The following is a 16,963-nucleotide window of genomic DNA, read 5'->3' as shown; positions in this document are numbered from 1 at the left end:
TTAACTTAAATGTCATCTCTTTATTTCCAGGAAGCATCTTACTCTTAGTATACCATCTGTTGATATGCATTATCTCCAAGAAACAAACCCATTTTGTCATGGTAGTGCAGGCCGAAGGTAATCATTAGGAAGGTAATCATTTTAGGAAGGTAATAATTGAATGTAGGTATGCTGAAAACATCTGCCTTCCATCAAGTTTTGCCTTTTTCTTTTTCATACTGGAAACTTCCCATTTCTGTTTCAAACATCTTCCCACAATCCCAAACCAATTCTGATGATTACTGTTCTAGATGTACACTAAGGCATGTCCAGCATGCAGGAAAATAATGACTGGAGAAGTACAAACTGCCGCAAAACAGTACAGTTTATAATCATTACAACTCCTACCTTTGCTCAGTGGACGTTTTGAACCAAAGTGATGCTATTTGCGCATCTGAAGTTTTTAATATTCTACTGTATGTATATTTTTAAGTTTAAAAAATCAAGAGGCTTCACAAATAAATCTGAGCAACACAAGGCTTTTACCCATTGTCTCCAACACAGTTTTGGATCCCCCAAAATGAATTAATTTCCTTCAACAAAAGTTTTACTAAAACACAGGTGTTTTCAGTATTTTAAAATGCCTGGATGAAAATGGATGTTCATATAACTCAATCAGTTCAATGTAGTTTTAGTTATCTGCATGGTAATAAAAAAAGAATGCCTTAGGATAAAGCTAGTTTTATAATTCAGAATAACTAAAAAAAAAAGTTACACTGTGATAAAATCTACTGGGATCCCTTTCGCTAAAATTACAATAGCATTGTGCGAAGGTGACAGCAGCATATATTGCCATGACAGTACAGTATTAGTTCCACAGCAATGACAGAACACCACCACTCTATAATATCAGCTATTATATTTTGCCCAACTACATGATGGAACCTTTAATCCCTCTACAACCTCAAATTGCCGTCTTCTGCAAAACTTAGAATGTACAAACAAGCAGTAATGAAAATACATCTAATATACAGCTGTTGAGAAATTTCTCCTTCTCCAAACTCTTACGGGTTTAAATATTTCATGTTTTCCACAAAAGTTTGTTTAGGGAGTCCTGGAAACATTCAGAAGACTAAGTCAGTTTTCACAGAAAAATGTGCTCTGTACATTTTGGATATCTTTTCATTTTAAAAATTGATAGCTTTCCCAAATGATGCTGCTAGGTTGGCTTCCCTGAAGGCTTCAGATACCGTCTGTTGGGAATGAAAACAAAAGAAATTAATTAGGAAATTAATGAAGGAGAGAACTGTCTGAAATGCGAAAAATGCCATTATCTGCACATTTAATTAATACAGATAAAGATAAAATGACTAAACAGCTCAAACTAACTTACTGGATGTGCATGGCAGACTCTGGCTACATCTTCACATGATGCTCCATATTCCATTGCAAGAGCAGCTTCATTAATCATTTCTCCAGCACCCTAGAAAAACAAAATAATGCAAGGAATAAATGTAAGCAGACCAGCCCTACTGAGAATTGTAAATAGGGCTATACACACATGATGTTTGTATCGCAAAGGCTGAGTTATGTGATCTCTATAACTTTAGCAAATATACCCATGGCATAATTGTAATGATCAATTACATATTAAAGGAGTTTTGGTAAATTATATCTACATATTAATAAAGCCAAGTCTAATGAAAAACGGTCTTTACAGATGGTCTTCAAATACACTTATCACATCAGCCACCTACCTCCTAGGTAACACAAAGGGAGGAATGCTCTTCTAAAATGGGATCCATCTCTCATGTTTCTATGGACATGTATTAAAAATACTAACAAAACAATCACATTGCTCAATCACCTGTAGACATCTTTATCAATGGATAAATCAGTGCATCTATAAGAAACCATCCTGTAGCTTTATATCACTTCATTTCCTTCTGATATTGAATTAAGTAGGGCAACAGAGCCCTGCTCTTGACCGTTAGAAATCCAACAGCGCTACTACCTGACTTTAAGTCACTTTCCTTAAGTAGCTGGAAGCGCAAGAACTTGAAGCTTGTTTTTAAACCACAACATTGAAGCTGTTATTGCTAGAATGCCAAATGTTGTGCCAAAAGCTAGATTATGTGCTTTGCCAATGCAAACAAACACACAGATTTTAAAAAGAATTACATTTCACTAGCCAGTGCCATGGCACTGTTAGAATCATAGAGCAGGAGAAATCAAATCTCGTAAGTGTGTTGATACTACACTCTTTATGGATCTGAAGACATGGGCTAAAGTGCACAGAAGGTCATGCCAAAGAAAACTTACTGGTCTTCAAGGTACTACAAGTCTTCTTATTATAATTATGATTAAGTTTTCTGTTCTACACATCTCACCAGTTTCAGAACATGGATCATGGCACATCACCACAAACACATGAGAGTTTCTGTGACAAAAACCATAGGTCTACACACATACACACAAATTCTAAAAGTGATAAAGGTATGGGGGGGTTAAAATGACAGTTTTTATTTCAATTGCTTATGAATGCAATATTTATTGTCACAATCTGATACCAATACTCTTTCCAGAAAAGGGTACAGTAAACACCAAAAGATACTTCAGAAAATAGGATATGGGGCAAAATAAAGGATCTGTATAAAAGTAGAGGGTCATATATTTGGAATTCCTAAAAGTCATCACCAAATGTTTAGATACCAATCTTATCTTACAGATTCCTATAATCAGAAACCAAAGCACTGAGGATTCTGCAGAATTAGTACACAAAAGAATAATTATAGGTACTGTACTCACTGCGCCTAGAATGTGAGCTCCCAGCATCCTATCTGTTGATTTGTGACTCAGCATCTTCACCAAGCCATCTGTGTCAGCATTGGTCTTAGCCCTGCTATTGGCAGCAAAAGGAAATTTGCCAACCTTGTATTCTACCCCCTAAAAAGCAAACAGCGACTTCAGTTACTGCAAATTTCTTTTTACAGCTGGAAAAAACCCACCACCGTCTGGAAAGCCAGATGTTGCATCATGCTATGCATGATCTATAAAGGCCATGTTCTCTTGGAGGTGATAAACAAGTGGCGACTTGCATGACTGAATGATCTTGCATGGGGAAAAATTAGGGAAATTAAAAAAGAATCCCAGATAAAGGAACAATACCAGGAAAAAGATTTTAGCAGAGTCCGAGTTCCCTATCAACTGAGAAATGTGTTTCTGGAGAAACATTCAGTCAGGTGCATCCCCTTAGTGAAGGAAAAACTAGACTCTGCAGCTGCTTAGGCAGGAACTCCTGCGACATTACAAAAAAGCAGAGACAGGGGCCTAAATGATGCAGGGAAGACACGTGTCAAAGAAGTCCAGAACTGTCTTAAGCTTTCACAGCCCCTTTCCCCAGGTAACTCTCTTTCAAAAAGAGAGCTAAGGATTTTAACTACCAAAAAATTAATAATCTGGAAAGAGAAAACACCAGGAATTAGGTTGCAGAAAGGAAAGATTTAGGTCTACATGAATCAGATCTGCATTATTTCCTAGATAACTGTGGGAGAGCTATGCACTCAAAAGGCAATTCCGCCTGCCTCACATCTAACTGCATTTTAAAAACTAGTCCAAAAAAGTGTTTCCTTCAGTAGTTTATAGGAACCACTTCTTGAGAGCTGGGTGTACTCTAAAATTATTTTCTGCACTCAGCTTTTATTAGAAAATAACTATTATCATAATACTTCTCAAGGCATATTCCTATGGATGCCTTGCCACAGATAATTTCTACTTCATTTTAGTTATGCTGGCTGGATAGCTCAGTGGTTTAGGTATCTGGCTATGGAGCTGGAGATTTGTACGGCTTGGGGAAGCTGCATAATCCCAGAAGAAGACAATGGTATACAACCTCTCTGTATTATCTCCCGAGGGAAAAAATGGAAAGGGTCAGAATTGACTTGACAACACACAATTATGATTATTTTAGTTGTAGGAACACATGTGAACTCAAAAGAACAATTCTCTTAATTCTCAGTTGTAAGAGCATCAATTGATCTAATGTCATGGTAGAATCATAGTACAGTGGTGCCTCGCTTAGCGATTGCTCCGTTTAGCGACGAAATTGCTTAGTGACACATTTTTTGCGATCGCAAAAGCGATTGCTTTGCGGTGTTCCCTATGGGGTATTTTTGCTTTGCAATGATCCGTTCCCTGCGGTCATCGCAAAGCAACCCTTTGCGCACAGCTGATCGGCAGTTTCAAAATGGCCGCTGGGGAAAAAACATGGCCGCCTGCTGTTTTCTGGGACGGATTCCTCGCTTTAGAGGCAGCAAAAATGGCGGCGCTATGGAGGATCTTCGCTGAATGGTGAGTTTTAAGCCCACAGGAACGCATTAATTACGTTTTAATGCATTTCTATGGGCTTTTTATTTTCACATTGCGACGTTTTCGTTTAGCAGCGATTTTTGTGGAACAAATTAACATTGCAATGCGAGGCACCACTGCACTGAACTTTTATTTAGCTCACTTAATTTAGTTGTTATGCTGAAACTACTGTGCTCATATTTTAGATCACTGACTCCAGACCAAATCAGTCTCAAACAAACACATCACACATTTCTCCTGTGTCAGAGTTAATACAATATGAGAGCCAGGCTTCAGTGAAAAGGAGCAGGCAACACGGTGTCAACAAGATGCATCTGTCCCTTCACAGTGTACCTATGGCTGGTACACCAAACAATATCAGCTCTAACTTCCACTAGATTTCAACAGGATTTGACTTCTGAAGAAGTAATCATATTTTAATGAAATCTACCAGGACTCTTCCGCACCTTTCCCAATGTTTTAAAGAAATAACGCCCCTTCTATAGCCTATTAAAATGGCTAAGGAAATTCCCTCTATTTCAAAGATTGGCTTTGAACTGCTACTGTGAGTTCCATTAATTATGCGCCTTTGGGGGCAAACTAAATTTGCTCTAAATCGTGAAATAAAGTTATACAGCTCTGCTGAGAGCAAAAGGAAAGGAACAAGAGATACCTCCTCTTTCAACTGTTCTTCAGATTTGCCAATCCATGCGACTTCAGGGTGTGTATAAATTACTGAGGGCACACAGTTGTAATCAATATGAACGGCACCTCCAGCTATTCCCTCAACACACAGAATGCCTTCGTCTTCAGCCTTGTGAGCAAGCATTGGCCCAGCAACAACATCACCAATAGCATAGATACTGTCAGAGAAATGAAAGCATATTTACTATTTCATACGGTTACGAATATACATAGCAAGCCAGGAAAAAAAGGAATGATACCCCAAGAATTAGTTGGTATTTATAACCTTTCTTAAAACTTAAGTAAATTTGAATTAAACGATTTAGAGCTGTAATCCTTTTTTCAATGCAGGGTCAATTGAATACAATTTTTAAAAAAAAAAAAACATCATGTCAGCTGACCAAATTGTAATACTTTTAATGACCCAGCAAGGCTATATGGTTATTTCACTTACTTTGGAACTTTGGTTTGGAATCTGTTGTTGATTGGGATTCTGCCTTTTTTATCCAATTCAATGCCAACTTCTTCAAGACCAATATTCTTAGTGAAAGGCCTCCGGCCAATACAAACAAGAAGTACATCACAAGTAATCACCTCTGTCTTGCCACCAGCAGCAGCTTCAATCCTGAAGGAAAACACAAAGGAAATCATATTGTATACCCAAGTGACTGGACTGCTTCACCTACCTATACCAATGCTTAAATGGTCTACTTAAAAGGCATATTACAATAATGTGCATGCAAGGCATAATAATATGTCTAGAAGGCATATTCTATTCAGCTAATGATGGCTTCAGCACAAAACTAATATATGAATAATGGATGTTTGGGTTGTCCATCCAGATGGCCCTTTAAATAGCTGCAACCAAATCATCATCTTCTTTTCAGCACCATCACACAGATCAAGCACAGTCTACATCCATGTGTCGGTTTCCCATTCACATGTATCTCAAAGGATAGAGGCAAAGAGGGAATGGGGAATACTGGGCCTGCAGGCTCTGCTTACCCAAATCACACCCAAACTTTAAGTGCTGGTGGGGTGGGTGGGGGCTCTTTGTGCTCCATGTAACAGAGAAGTGTATTGCATGTGGTTTAATCACCACCTTTATTCCAATAACAAACGGCTATGCAGTGGATGCGTAACCTAATTAACATTTACAGTACTTCAAATTGTTCAGAAGTGCCAGTCAATGCCTTTTACATTAAATTTGCATAAATATAAGCAGCAGCTGGTGGGCAGTAGGTATGGCTTCCAAAATTAAAAAATTCTCCACATGTATGAGAATGTCTCTGATGACAAAAGCAAGATGAGGAGGACTCTTCAGGGCTTTATTTTAAAAAAAATCAAATGAATATATTTAATTCAACAATACATAAATTATACTGAGGCATTATGGCTGGAAGTGGGTAGGGCTTAAAGTATGTTGGTTAAGCTCTGTTGTAGTCCATGAAAGCTTATGCCAAATTAAACTAGTTAGTCCTTAAGGTGCCACCAACCTCTTTTTTCTTTCTGTACACATTGATTTGTAGTCTCTTGCAAAATCCAAATTAGTCATTTATTCATTTTAGGACCGGGGGCGGGAGGAATGTAATATATTTGAGAGAAATGTTCACGATATTTGCACTATACTTTTATCTCCAGGTAGAGAAGTTTAACACCTTGTTGTTTTCAGTGTGGAAACTACAGCTGTATTCAGGCACATGAAACTGGGCAGGGCTTGAAGCACAGCAGGGACAGGGTGTGTGTGTGTAAGTGATATTCCCCCATCCACATGCCAACTGGACATCAGTAAGGGCTTTTCAGAAGTCTGAAGCAGCACTTGTAAAGCACATTCTGATGAGCACACTTACAGGACTGCCATGCTGATCAGCTCTGATGAGGGCAAGGCACCCAGTGACAGAAATCCAGCAGAACATGCTTAGAGGTACTACTGCAAACGCCTGCAAAAGCCCCCCTGGCTGCTGGGTGGGGTGGAGACAGGGGGTGAGACTCATGCACATCTTTTCCCATCCCACCACACACTTTTCAAGTCTCACCCAGCTTGCTGCTATAATGCCAGAATATGACTACTGTTTCTGTGCTGAAAGCGGAAAGCTTTTAGACATCCCCTCTTGGGAGATGGAAATATATTGCAAATATTCTGAGCATCACTGTCAAACATATTACGTTCTTCCCCAGTCCTAAATCTGAATAGTGACTATTCAGATTTTATTTTAAAAAGCCAAACTATTCATTTAAGAAGAACAAAGAGGCTTGTTTTCTTTGGCATAACCTTTCATGGACTGCAATTCACTTCTTCAGATGCAACAAGAAGTTTTATTTGGCATGAGATTTCACAGACCTGAGATGCACCTAAAGAAGTGAGCTGAGGTCCACAAGACCTTAAGGCAAGCCAGAGACTGCTGCCACTGTTTGATTTACACTTATCCAAGGAGGACACCTCCTTGTGCAAGCTCCAGGGAAGCCTCACCGCTTGTGCAATGAAGTGAGGCATGCACAGAATGAAGGAACTGGAAAGTGGCAACAGTTTTTTTCCGATGTCACATGACTCTTTCTTGCGTTCACTGCCACAGGCTAACGTGGCTACCTTGCTGGCTATTACTTTTTCATGTATTTTGTGCACTCAATACTTACGAAACATCGATCTTTCCATCTGGGTTTCTTGTAGCACCAGTAACTTTGGTATTCAGTTTAAATTTAAGACCTTGCTTCTGAAGAATACGTTGGAAATTCTTGGAAATCTCCATATCAATGCCCAATCCACCAACGTGGCCCAAGAACTCCACAGCTGTCACATCTGCACCTAGACGCTGCCACACAGAACCCTGCAACCAACACAGAAGCCAAGATTTTAGATACAGCTTTTCAGGAAGAAAAGGGGTGGGATAGAGCTAACCTTATAGTTCCTTTGTATTGGTTTGGTTACATAATTGACAGATTAACAGCAATGCCTGGCTACAGAACAATACATTCTACCAGGTATCTTTAAACTGAGTTCATATATCACCAGTTTTGCATTGCATGATCATGTCAATTTTATTCATCAGTTGAGTTTTCAAGCTAAAAGCCTGAGAAACAGTGAACACAGACCACAATCATCTCAAGTTCTTAAACATGGGTGTGAACCAAGAGGGAAAGACAGCCTCCTTACTTGCTAGCATATATTTTCTGTTTTATGAGCAAGGTATTAATGCCTCCCCAAGAATAATCCCTGGAATATTAAGCATGATAAATCAACTGTTCACAAAGAAATTACCTTTAAACTGCTGACAGGCAAGGTATCTACACTGAAAATGGATTCTCAAAAGCCTCGATCCCAAAGACCTCCAGAAAGAGGAATTGTAATAGCTTCCATCTTCCAAATACAGTAAACCTACTATTCTCTATTACTGTACTGTCACTGCTGAATCTGCCAGCAAAGATCTACACCACAAACAGCTTCTACCACAGTGCAAGAGGAACTAAATGTTATTTAGCACTGCATATTTCAAATAAATTTTAAAAAAAACCAACAATGGCATGTGGACCCATCTTCTTTTCCATTCAATTCCTTATCTCTGCTACCTCCTCTCTCACATAGTTCTCCTGGGTCTGCTACTGCTCTGTGTCCTGTTTGCCATTCAGAGAATACTTACCAATTCCACACCAATGACTCCAGCACCAATTACCACCATTTTTTCAGGGACTTGTTTCAAAGACAATGCCCCAGTAGATGATACAATTGTATCCTCGTCAATCTAAACAAATTTTTAAAAAGAGAGCAACAGAATTTTCCATTTGATTTTATTTATTTATTTTATTTATATCCCGCCTATCTAATCAGTTGCATACATACATATAGTGCATATAAAACACCACCAGTTTCCTCAGCTAACATCTAACAGCGACCACACAGTAACATAATTTTTGTACTCAATGCACTTTATGATATCTGATTTGTGCCCTATATGTATAGATATTGTATTATTTTGTTATGGTGCTGCTTGTTTATTTGTTGTAATCCACCCAGAGTGGCCCTGGGTGCCAGATGGCATAATATATAAATACATAAATAATAATTTTTTTAGTATTACTTGATAAAATACTACTTTATGAACATATATGTGGTGAGGGGTGCAGCTAGAAAATTTCAGAGTCCAGTCATACCGTAATTCCTGGAAAAGGTGTTACTTCGGAACCAGTAGCTATGATCATGTTCTTTGTATTAATAACCTGACTGCTGCCATCTTCTTTCGTTGCTGTGACCTGGTTTTTACCAGTTATTTTTCCAAAGCCAGAGACATGTGTCACCTTCAAAAATAAATACATATATACATAAATAGTAATACTCTTCTTAATACAAATGAATCAAGACACATTTTGGTGTGTCTTCAATCATTAACAACAATACTGTCCTTTACACTTTTTAAAAGGAATGTTTGATACACAACAGACAAAGGCAGATGGAGCAGAGACTGCCATAGAAACACGAGTTCGGGGATAGTAAACATCTGACCGTCTCTGTCTTAAAGGTTAGAGAATATTTAGGCGTCAGAGAATCATAACTCAGAGGTCCTCTGAGGTTTATACAGTCCCTAACCATCAAGACAGGGCATAATTACAATCAATTAATGCAGGAGATGATAATATCTTTTCTTACAATTAAATCAATTAAGTTAAAGAAAAGCATATTCAAACATAAACAACAACAGAAGAGAACATTAACTCAGTAAGTTAAATTAAGCGAAAGCATTAAAAAGCTGGAAAAGCAGCCTTTCTGCCCTTTCCCCTAGCAGCCCAAGAGAAGAATGTAGGCCTTACACAGCAAGGCACAGTCCAAAGGGACCCTCAGCCCTCCCAGGATCACCCACCCTTAAATCAAAGGGATACAAGCTGTCAACAACGGGCAAGGAAGAGAGCTGCTTTGTCAATGGGCCAAAACGTACCTTGTTCTGTTTAAACAAGTGAGCAATCCCACCTGTTAAGGCCTTTACTGCGCCACTCTTTTGTTCCATCATCTTCTCTAAATTTAGCCGGAGTCCTGTAACTATTTAACACAAGTTTTTACTTTTGTTTCTGTTTTGAGTGCTTTGGACTCTTTAGCACTCCACTAGATGCTACAGAAAATTGACTGAAACCTTTTCTTAATTCAAAGCATCTAACAAATTAAAACACTGAAGAGACCTAATGCATCTTTACTGCCCTGCATAGCTGTAACACACAATATTATGGCTACCAAATATATACTTGTCCATTCTTGGGAAACCACTTAATCTTTTCAGAGATGGGGTAGAGATGGGACAGAACCCAGTTGCTATAGCTCCCTCCCTACAGTTCTTTGCAAGGCACCAACATTTCAAAGACTAAGGGGCTGTTAAGCTCTTCCTGTTCATCAGGGCTTTTGGTATGCTATGTATTTTTATGCTCTTGGTCTTGTTTTAATCATCATTTTTATTTTCTGTTTTGTAATTTTGTACACTTAGTGGTTTCAATTTATTGTTCTACTCTTATTTTTAATCCTTTGTCCATTTTGAAGCTATATAAGACACAGTACAGATATCTTAAATAAACAATATAATTAGGGCTATATAGCCATCAATCAATTCACCACTCATATCAATCTATTATAAAGGCCCTGTAAATTAATGGGGCAGCAGATTTTATAGTATTGGTTTTTTTCATATGTAATGCTAAATGATGGTTTAGTGCTACATGAGCAAGCCTAAGCAAAACACGGCCAGGAAGATGACTCTGACATTTCAAAAAGCTTCTGGCTAAATGTTATCTTTAAACCAGGGATCCTGATTAAAGGAGATCTGCTTGAACATAACACTAAACCTAGATTGTTCAGAAGTGAAACTAGACTCTGCCCAGCACCCTCCTTTGGCCACCTAAGCGAGCTAGATGAGCACATAAGCTCACTTCTTCACTCAGGCTCACCCAGATTCATGTGTACAGCCCTATATACACTTTTTCAATACAATTATTTATGTTAAAAACAGCAAGTGGCAAGCAACATCTTGAACATGACTTCCTCTCCTTCACAGAAAAAGGAATGTTTATTCTATGATGATGCCTTCTGTAAAACCTCACCCAAAAATTACGTTCCATACATTAAAACTTTACAGAAACTCATATTTATACAAATACAATAAACAGGTTAATTGATCACTTTATAAAATCTCATATGATTTATCAAACAAGCTTCATTCAATCTGGTTGAAGTCCTTAAAAATAATAAACTACAACAAAATTAAGGAACAGTCACTGTAAAAGAGAAAAACAGGTCACTTTGTTTTAAATGACTTAATGAAATACCACAGTCTTCCCAGTTATTTATGTCTGTTCAGAAGCTAACTGATGCAAAGGGACCACCTAGCCCTCACAACAACATTCCAGACTGCATTCCTCTATTTTTATCTTCAATCCTAAATTCATGTACTGTACAGTGGTGCTTCGCTTGACGACGTTAATCCGTTCCAGCGAAATCGCTGCAGAGCGAAATCGTCATCAAGCAGGGGAAAACCCATTGAAACGCATTGAAAACCGCTCAATGAGTTCCAATGGGCTAAATACCTAATCATCCAGCGAAGATCCTCCACAGGGTGGCCATTTTCTGGTGCCTGTTAAGCAAAAAATCCATCCTAATCACAGCGGGGAGCCATTTTGCACAGCAGGCAGCCATTTTGAAACCCGACGATCAGCTGTTTTTAGATCGTCGTAATGCGAAGAATCCGTTCCAGAAGCAGGGAACCGATCATCGTCAAGGAAAATCACCCACTGAAACATTGTTTTGCGATTGCAAAAGCGATTGAAAAAACCTCATTGTCAAGCAGATTCGTCATTTAGCGAGGTAGTCGTTAAGCAAGGTACCACTGTACAAGCAAAATCCCAAGAGAATTCTAATGATGCATGTGGGGCAAGAGGGAACTGTTGGCTCCCCTTACCTATATTATGCACTGTACTGGCATATCCCACAGACTTCAACAGCAAGTGGGTGAAAGGTGCAATCCATAAGGAAAGAAGAAATGGTAGAAAAGTCCAGTTTTGTGCATGGAACACCATGCATAGTTCTTTGTATCCAGGCTCAAGCCTTTTTTATTTACGAAGAATCAAGAAAAGCACACAGAAAGTGTCATATCCTATTGTCCAGAATGAAGAATAATCTCACAGTATTCCAGTCAATCCTTGCAAAGAGCCTGTGCTGCTTGATTAGTGGGTATATAGCGTTCTTAACATTATTAATTTACAGTAATAGTGCAATCTCAATTATGCTTGCACTGACAACCCACAAGTTCCACAGCACTTACTGCCTGATCAGCACACTTACAACTGCAGTCTATATCACTTTAAATGTATAAAGAGTAGATAACATGTATTTAGGGATTCATGCTGTCTTACAAAGCAAGAACTATACAGCCCAGGATCTCAATCCCATAAACTCCAGGCTTTGGGCCTTCTTAACAGAACCTACATATATGAAGTGCCAACAGATATCCTGCAAACTCACCTTCAATTCCTCTGCTAGCAAAGTCTTTTCCATGGGCCAAATGATATAGGTGGGAATTGTTTAGCAAGGCCTATCGCATAAAAACAGCATTAAAATAAACATACAATCTACACAGAGAATATTATATGAAACGTAAGTCCAGTGCTAAGTCTCAGCTAGAGCACATCTGCTGAAATTAATGGAACTTTTATTACTTGAAACTAACAAGTTCCAGTTATTTTAGTGATTCTAATCTAGTTGGAGCCACAACCCTGCAATGTAGGTTAGGCCGATAGCTTGCACTCTTGCTCAAGGTGACCTGGTGAGTTTCTTCACTGTGCAATAATTTAGATTTCAATTCATCAAACTGCTGACACATAAAGGACTCCTGAGCTACTGTGTCTGATTTCTCTCATGCTAACTTCAACAGCTGTTGTTCCAACATCAACAGATAATCCTGTGTAAAAACTAAGATGCATGCACGTTTCATAATTGGTACAGATGCAGAACACACTTTGCAAACTAAACTTCAAACTTACTTTAGAAGGTATGCATCCAACATTCAAACAGGTTCCACCAAGTGTTTCATTTTTCTCCACACAGACAGTCTAAGAATTAAAAGAAAAGAAATTATCCCAAGTAATTTTAGTCAAGGTCTCTCCATCCAAAGGTCAAATGTGCCACAGAATGGTTCAACAGTTATGGTGCCCAACATTCAGTCCAGAGTTTTGAGAATACACCTCAGGAGCATTTGCTAACTGCCAAAGTTCCATTTCCAGCTTAGCCATTGCCAAGTATTTAGTGCCACGAGGAGCACCTTATGTGTGATGCCAAGAACAAATGTTAGGGAAGTGGTTTATCGTATGAAAGAAGCCACAGCTATCAGTTTATGATCTGGCACTCATGTATTGTATGGTTCCTCTGGACCAGGCCAATTTTAAAGCAATGAATAATTTGTCAGAACTATTCTACAGAAACACAGTTCTCCCTCAACATCTGGTCAAAATACTGTCGTTGTGTACCTACGTAATAGAAGCCGCACCATTAAGAGAGCAATACAGGATTTGGTTCCAGGAGCGTGGGCCTTGGACTATCTGGGTAAAATACTCAGAGCGCTCAGTTGAGGTTCCAAGCTCAAATGAGGAGATTTAATCCCTCAGGAACCACTCCTGCCCCTTCCCATCTACCACAGACATCTCTGTAGAAGCTCTCTCTGCACAAGCTCAAAACCAGGCAATATGTTGGAGGTATGGCAGCAAGTGGAAAGAGTATGCAGATCCGCTAGGCAACTTTAAAGGTCCAAGTCTACCCCAGGCTAAAATAGACCCCAGAAAGGAGGGGCAAAGGGGGAAATGAAAACTAGAGGTGGCTGGAAGTCTACTTCCAGTTTCATTGTTGATGCTTAGAGCAGCGGAACAAGTAGCACAGGGCTTTAATGCAAAACCACCACTGCTTGTTCTGTGGCACTAACTTACCTCCCCTATAACCTTTTTGTGGCAAAAGGCATCTGGGACAGGTCCAGGGACCATATATGTGTAGCCACAATCTGCCCCTGGGGTACAATTTATCAATTTAACTCTTTGCATGATTATAAGGATTCCTGCAACATTCTTGGATTTATCTCACCATATCTGCTCACCTTAAAGCCAAGCTGAGCAGCTTTGATAGCAGCAACATAGCCCCCGGGGCCAGAGCCAATGACAGTAATGTCAGCATCAACTGAGAGAAAGAGACAAATGCAATTTTTATAAAACAGTAGGAAAAAGTGTTGGGAAATATTTTACCTTTTAACACTTGCTGTATTTAATTACTTTATTTCACAAATCAATTCAAAAAAGCCCATCCAATTTTTTTTATAAATAAGCAATTACTCCTTCAGTGTTGCATATCATTGGGCAAAATTCTCTTGTGTAAATTTATGTTGGCGGAAGCCAGATGGTATCATCTAGCACTGATAAAATTTCATTTAAATTAATGGAAAGCTTCCTATTCCCCTTTCTGGTTCCAAGACTCCCTTCCCTGGAGAAGCCTTTCAGAGCTTCAGGATGAGGGAAAGCCTCAAAAATTGCCACCAGATCAGGATCTGTGTGCTGAGCATACATATGCAACTCTAACAATGTTTTAGTATATAGCATTTTAGTAACACTGTATGTCTACTGTAACAATGTATCATACTGCTAGAAATGGTAATACTATAACTAAAAATATTTAAATATGCAATCCAACTTCAGAGTTTTAAATTACTTCAGATTATGAGTTATTTACCTTGGTCAGCATATGTTCTTAAGGGCACTGCAGAAATGCTCTGTAAACCATGTTGGATCCGACCAAAATGGCTTCTCTAGTTTAAAAATAAGAGAAATGAGCAAATTTAAATCCACTTGTAAGGATCCAACATTCTAGTCAAAACAAAATATTGACTCAAGTCAAAGAAAGTGTTCCTTTTTTTCCTCATTAAAATAACTTCACACTTTTCCATTTTAAGGTATATTTTTCCCAATGTAAGAAAAATTCTTCCACTCAGTAGGTCTGTATCTTCCTCAAATCTCCAATGTCTATCTTTTTAATGATACTCTGAACCAACAAGAGTGGATTAGTGCATATTTTGTAAACATTCTACCTTATATGTAGGATTTCAGTATACTTCAATTAATACACAGTATTAAATGTTAATTGAGTCAGAAAAATAGAAGTTGCATAACTTCAATTGGAGTCCTTCTGATGAGTTGCATTTTTGAAATTTGTTTTCTAGCTAAAATAGAAAATGGCAAAACCTATGCACAGGTAAACGCAGAAACCAAAACTTCCTCACTTTCATTAATGAAATCCTAGGCCTCTATAATGTCTGGAACACAGCACAGCGCACTTCTGAGCAACAAATAACAGATGTGCTTTACTCCAGAATATACAATTCACAAATCTTTTGAACTTTCAGGAAATCAGAAAGCCAGGCTCAGAGACAGATGACCTGGAAAGAAATAAGTCATGTATGCAAGACTTGGCTATGTTAGTCAGAATGTATTTCTGTCTGCAGGTCCTATACTGTACAGCTGTCTGTTCTGTAGCTTGAAGACTGAGGTGAAATCATTCCAGCATCAGGGAAGGGTCTGGAGCAGGCATCTGGGTGGCACAGGCACCCACTGCTTAGCTGTCTCACAGCTGCACTACCCATGGCTGGGCTCTCTGTTTCCCGATTTGGCACGGCTTCCTGCCTATGACAGGCTTTGGGACAACATGTCACCATGGTGGGCAGCTTCACCTGTTGAACAGCTGCCCCCGCCTAGCCGTCAGAAATGAAAGCTACAGGACAAGAAAGAACAACAAGGCGTCCTTGAAAGACTTAACAGCTTGATTACTGCGGGCGCCTTCATGGACTAAGACACTGGTTTTTAACCTTGAGTTACTCAGGAGTTTTGGACTGCAACTCCCAGAAGCCTTCACCACCAACTGTGATGGCTGGGGTTTCTGGGAGTTGCAGTTCAAAAACATCCGAGTAACAAAGGTTAAGAACCACTGGACTAAGAGACCATTGAACGGCGCAGGCCAAAGCCCGGGAAGGCTTTGGCGGGAAGGCACCCATTAGCCTTCCGGGTGCCATCGGACTCTTCGGCAGACCAGCACAAGTCAACCCTTCGGATACGGAGCAGGAGGAAGCCTGTGGAGCACCAATCCTCTCGTCCGTTCCCACCGGAACGGAGAGGCGGAGTCCCGTCCCCCCCCAAGCAGGGGCAACCTGCGACGGCCCAAGGTCGGCGCACGGGCCTCCCTGCCTCGCTGGCTCCGCTCCGGCCAGCCAAGATGGGTGCGCCCCGTCCCGCTGTCCCCGGACAGGAGCCAGAGGCCCGCAGCTGGGCCCGGGGGTTCTCGTCCCCTCTTCCCTCCGCCACGGGTTGAGTGTCCTGTTACCTGGGCGAGAGCGCAATAGACTCGGCTGCAGCTCTGCATGTCGGCGGCTATCGGGGTCTCGCCGTGGCCGCTCCGACCTCGCCGCTCCGGACCCTTTCGCCCGGTTCACGCGTCCGGCGAGCCTCCAAGGCAGGAGCACCACCCGCCAAGGACGCCGAGGACCCGCGCAGGCGCAGGAGAGGGGAGGCGAGGCGAAGCGGCTCTCGAGCGGAACCGAGCGCCAGGCTCGTTCTCGCTGGCGGAGGCGCCGCACCTCCGGGACGTTCTGCCGAGCCGGGGGGGAGGGGACTCCTCCTGCGCCTGGGATAGCGGGTGCCAAGCACCCTTTGAGATCCGGAGAGGTTTTTTTGGGTGTGTGTGTGTGGTTGCACTAATCCCTTTGCCCTTTCGGGCTAGAGGGGCTCTCTTGCGACGCTCAATTTAAGGAGTTGGGAAGGAAACAGAAGTGGAACCCGAATCAAAAATGGATCCACTTGATTTAAGGAAGGATGCCAGCCCTACAACTGTGACTGATCAGACGCGTGGATCCATGGCACAAAATCTAGTGATTTTTTTTTTTTTGCACGGGTTCCACCTGAA

The 16,963-nt window shown here is 40.3% G+C and overlaps 1 protein-coding gene across 1 annotated transcript; it reads right to left on the bottom strand.

Moving 5' to 3' along the window:
* Positions 1 to 16,559, bottom strand: DLD (dihydrolipoamide dehydrogenase). The gene is made up of 14 exons (XM_020778024.3): positions 16,385 to 16,559; positions 14,744 to 14,819; positions 14,118 to 14,197; positions 13,018 to 13,086; positions 12,500 to 12,569; positions 9,936 to 10,036; positions 9,157 to 9,300; positions 8,646 to 8,747; positions 7,645 to 7,835; positions 5,465 to 5,635; positions 5,000 to 5,189; positions 2,788 to 2,925; positions 1,373 to 1,462; positions 1 to 1,232 (listed from the first exon to the last, which is right to left on the bottom strand). Exons 1-14 carry the CDS (start codon positions 16,421 to 16,423, stop codon positions 1,167 to 1,169), a joined length of 1,527 nt encoding a protein of 508 aa, XP_020633683.3. The 5' UTR covers positions 16,424 to 16,559; the 3' UTR covers positions 1 to 1,166.
* Positions 16,560 to 16,963: the final 404 nt, after the last annotated feature.

The sequence above is a fragment of the Pogona vitticeps genome, chromosome 5, assembly GCF_051106095.1.
Source record: "Pogona vitticeps strain Pit_001003342236 chromosome 5, PviZW2.1, whole genome shotgun sequence".
Lineage (NCBI taxonomy): Eukaryota > Metazoa > Chordata > Lepidosauria > Squamata > Agamidae > Pogona > Pogona vitticeps.
Note: the sequence above shows the minus strand (reverse complement) of the source record. Positions and strands in the feature narration are given on the sequence as shown.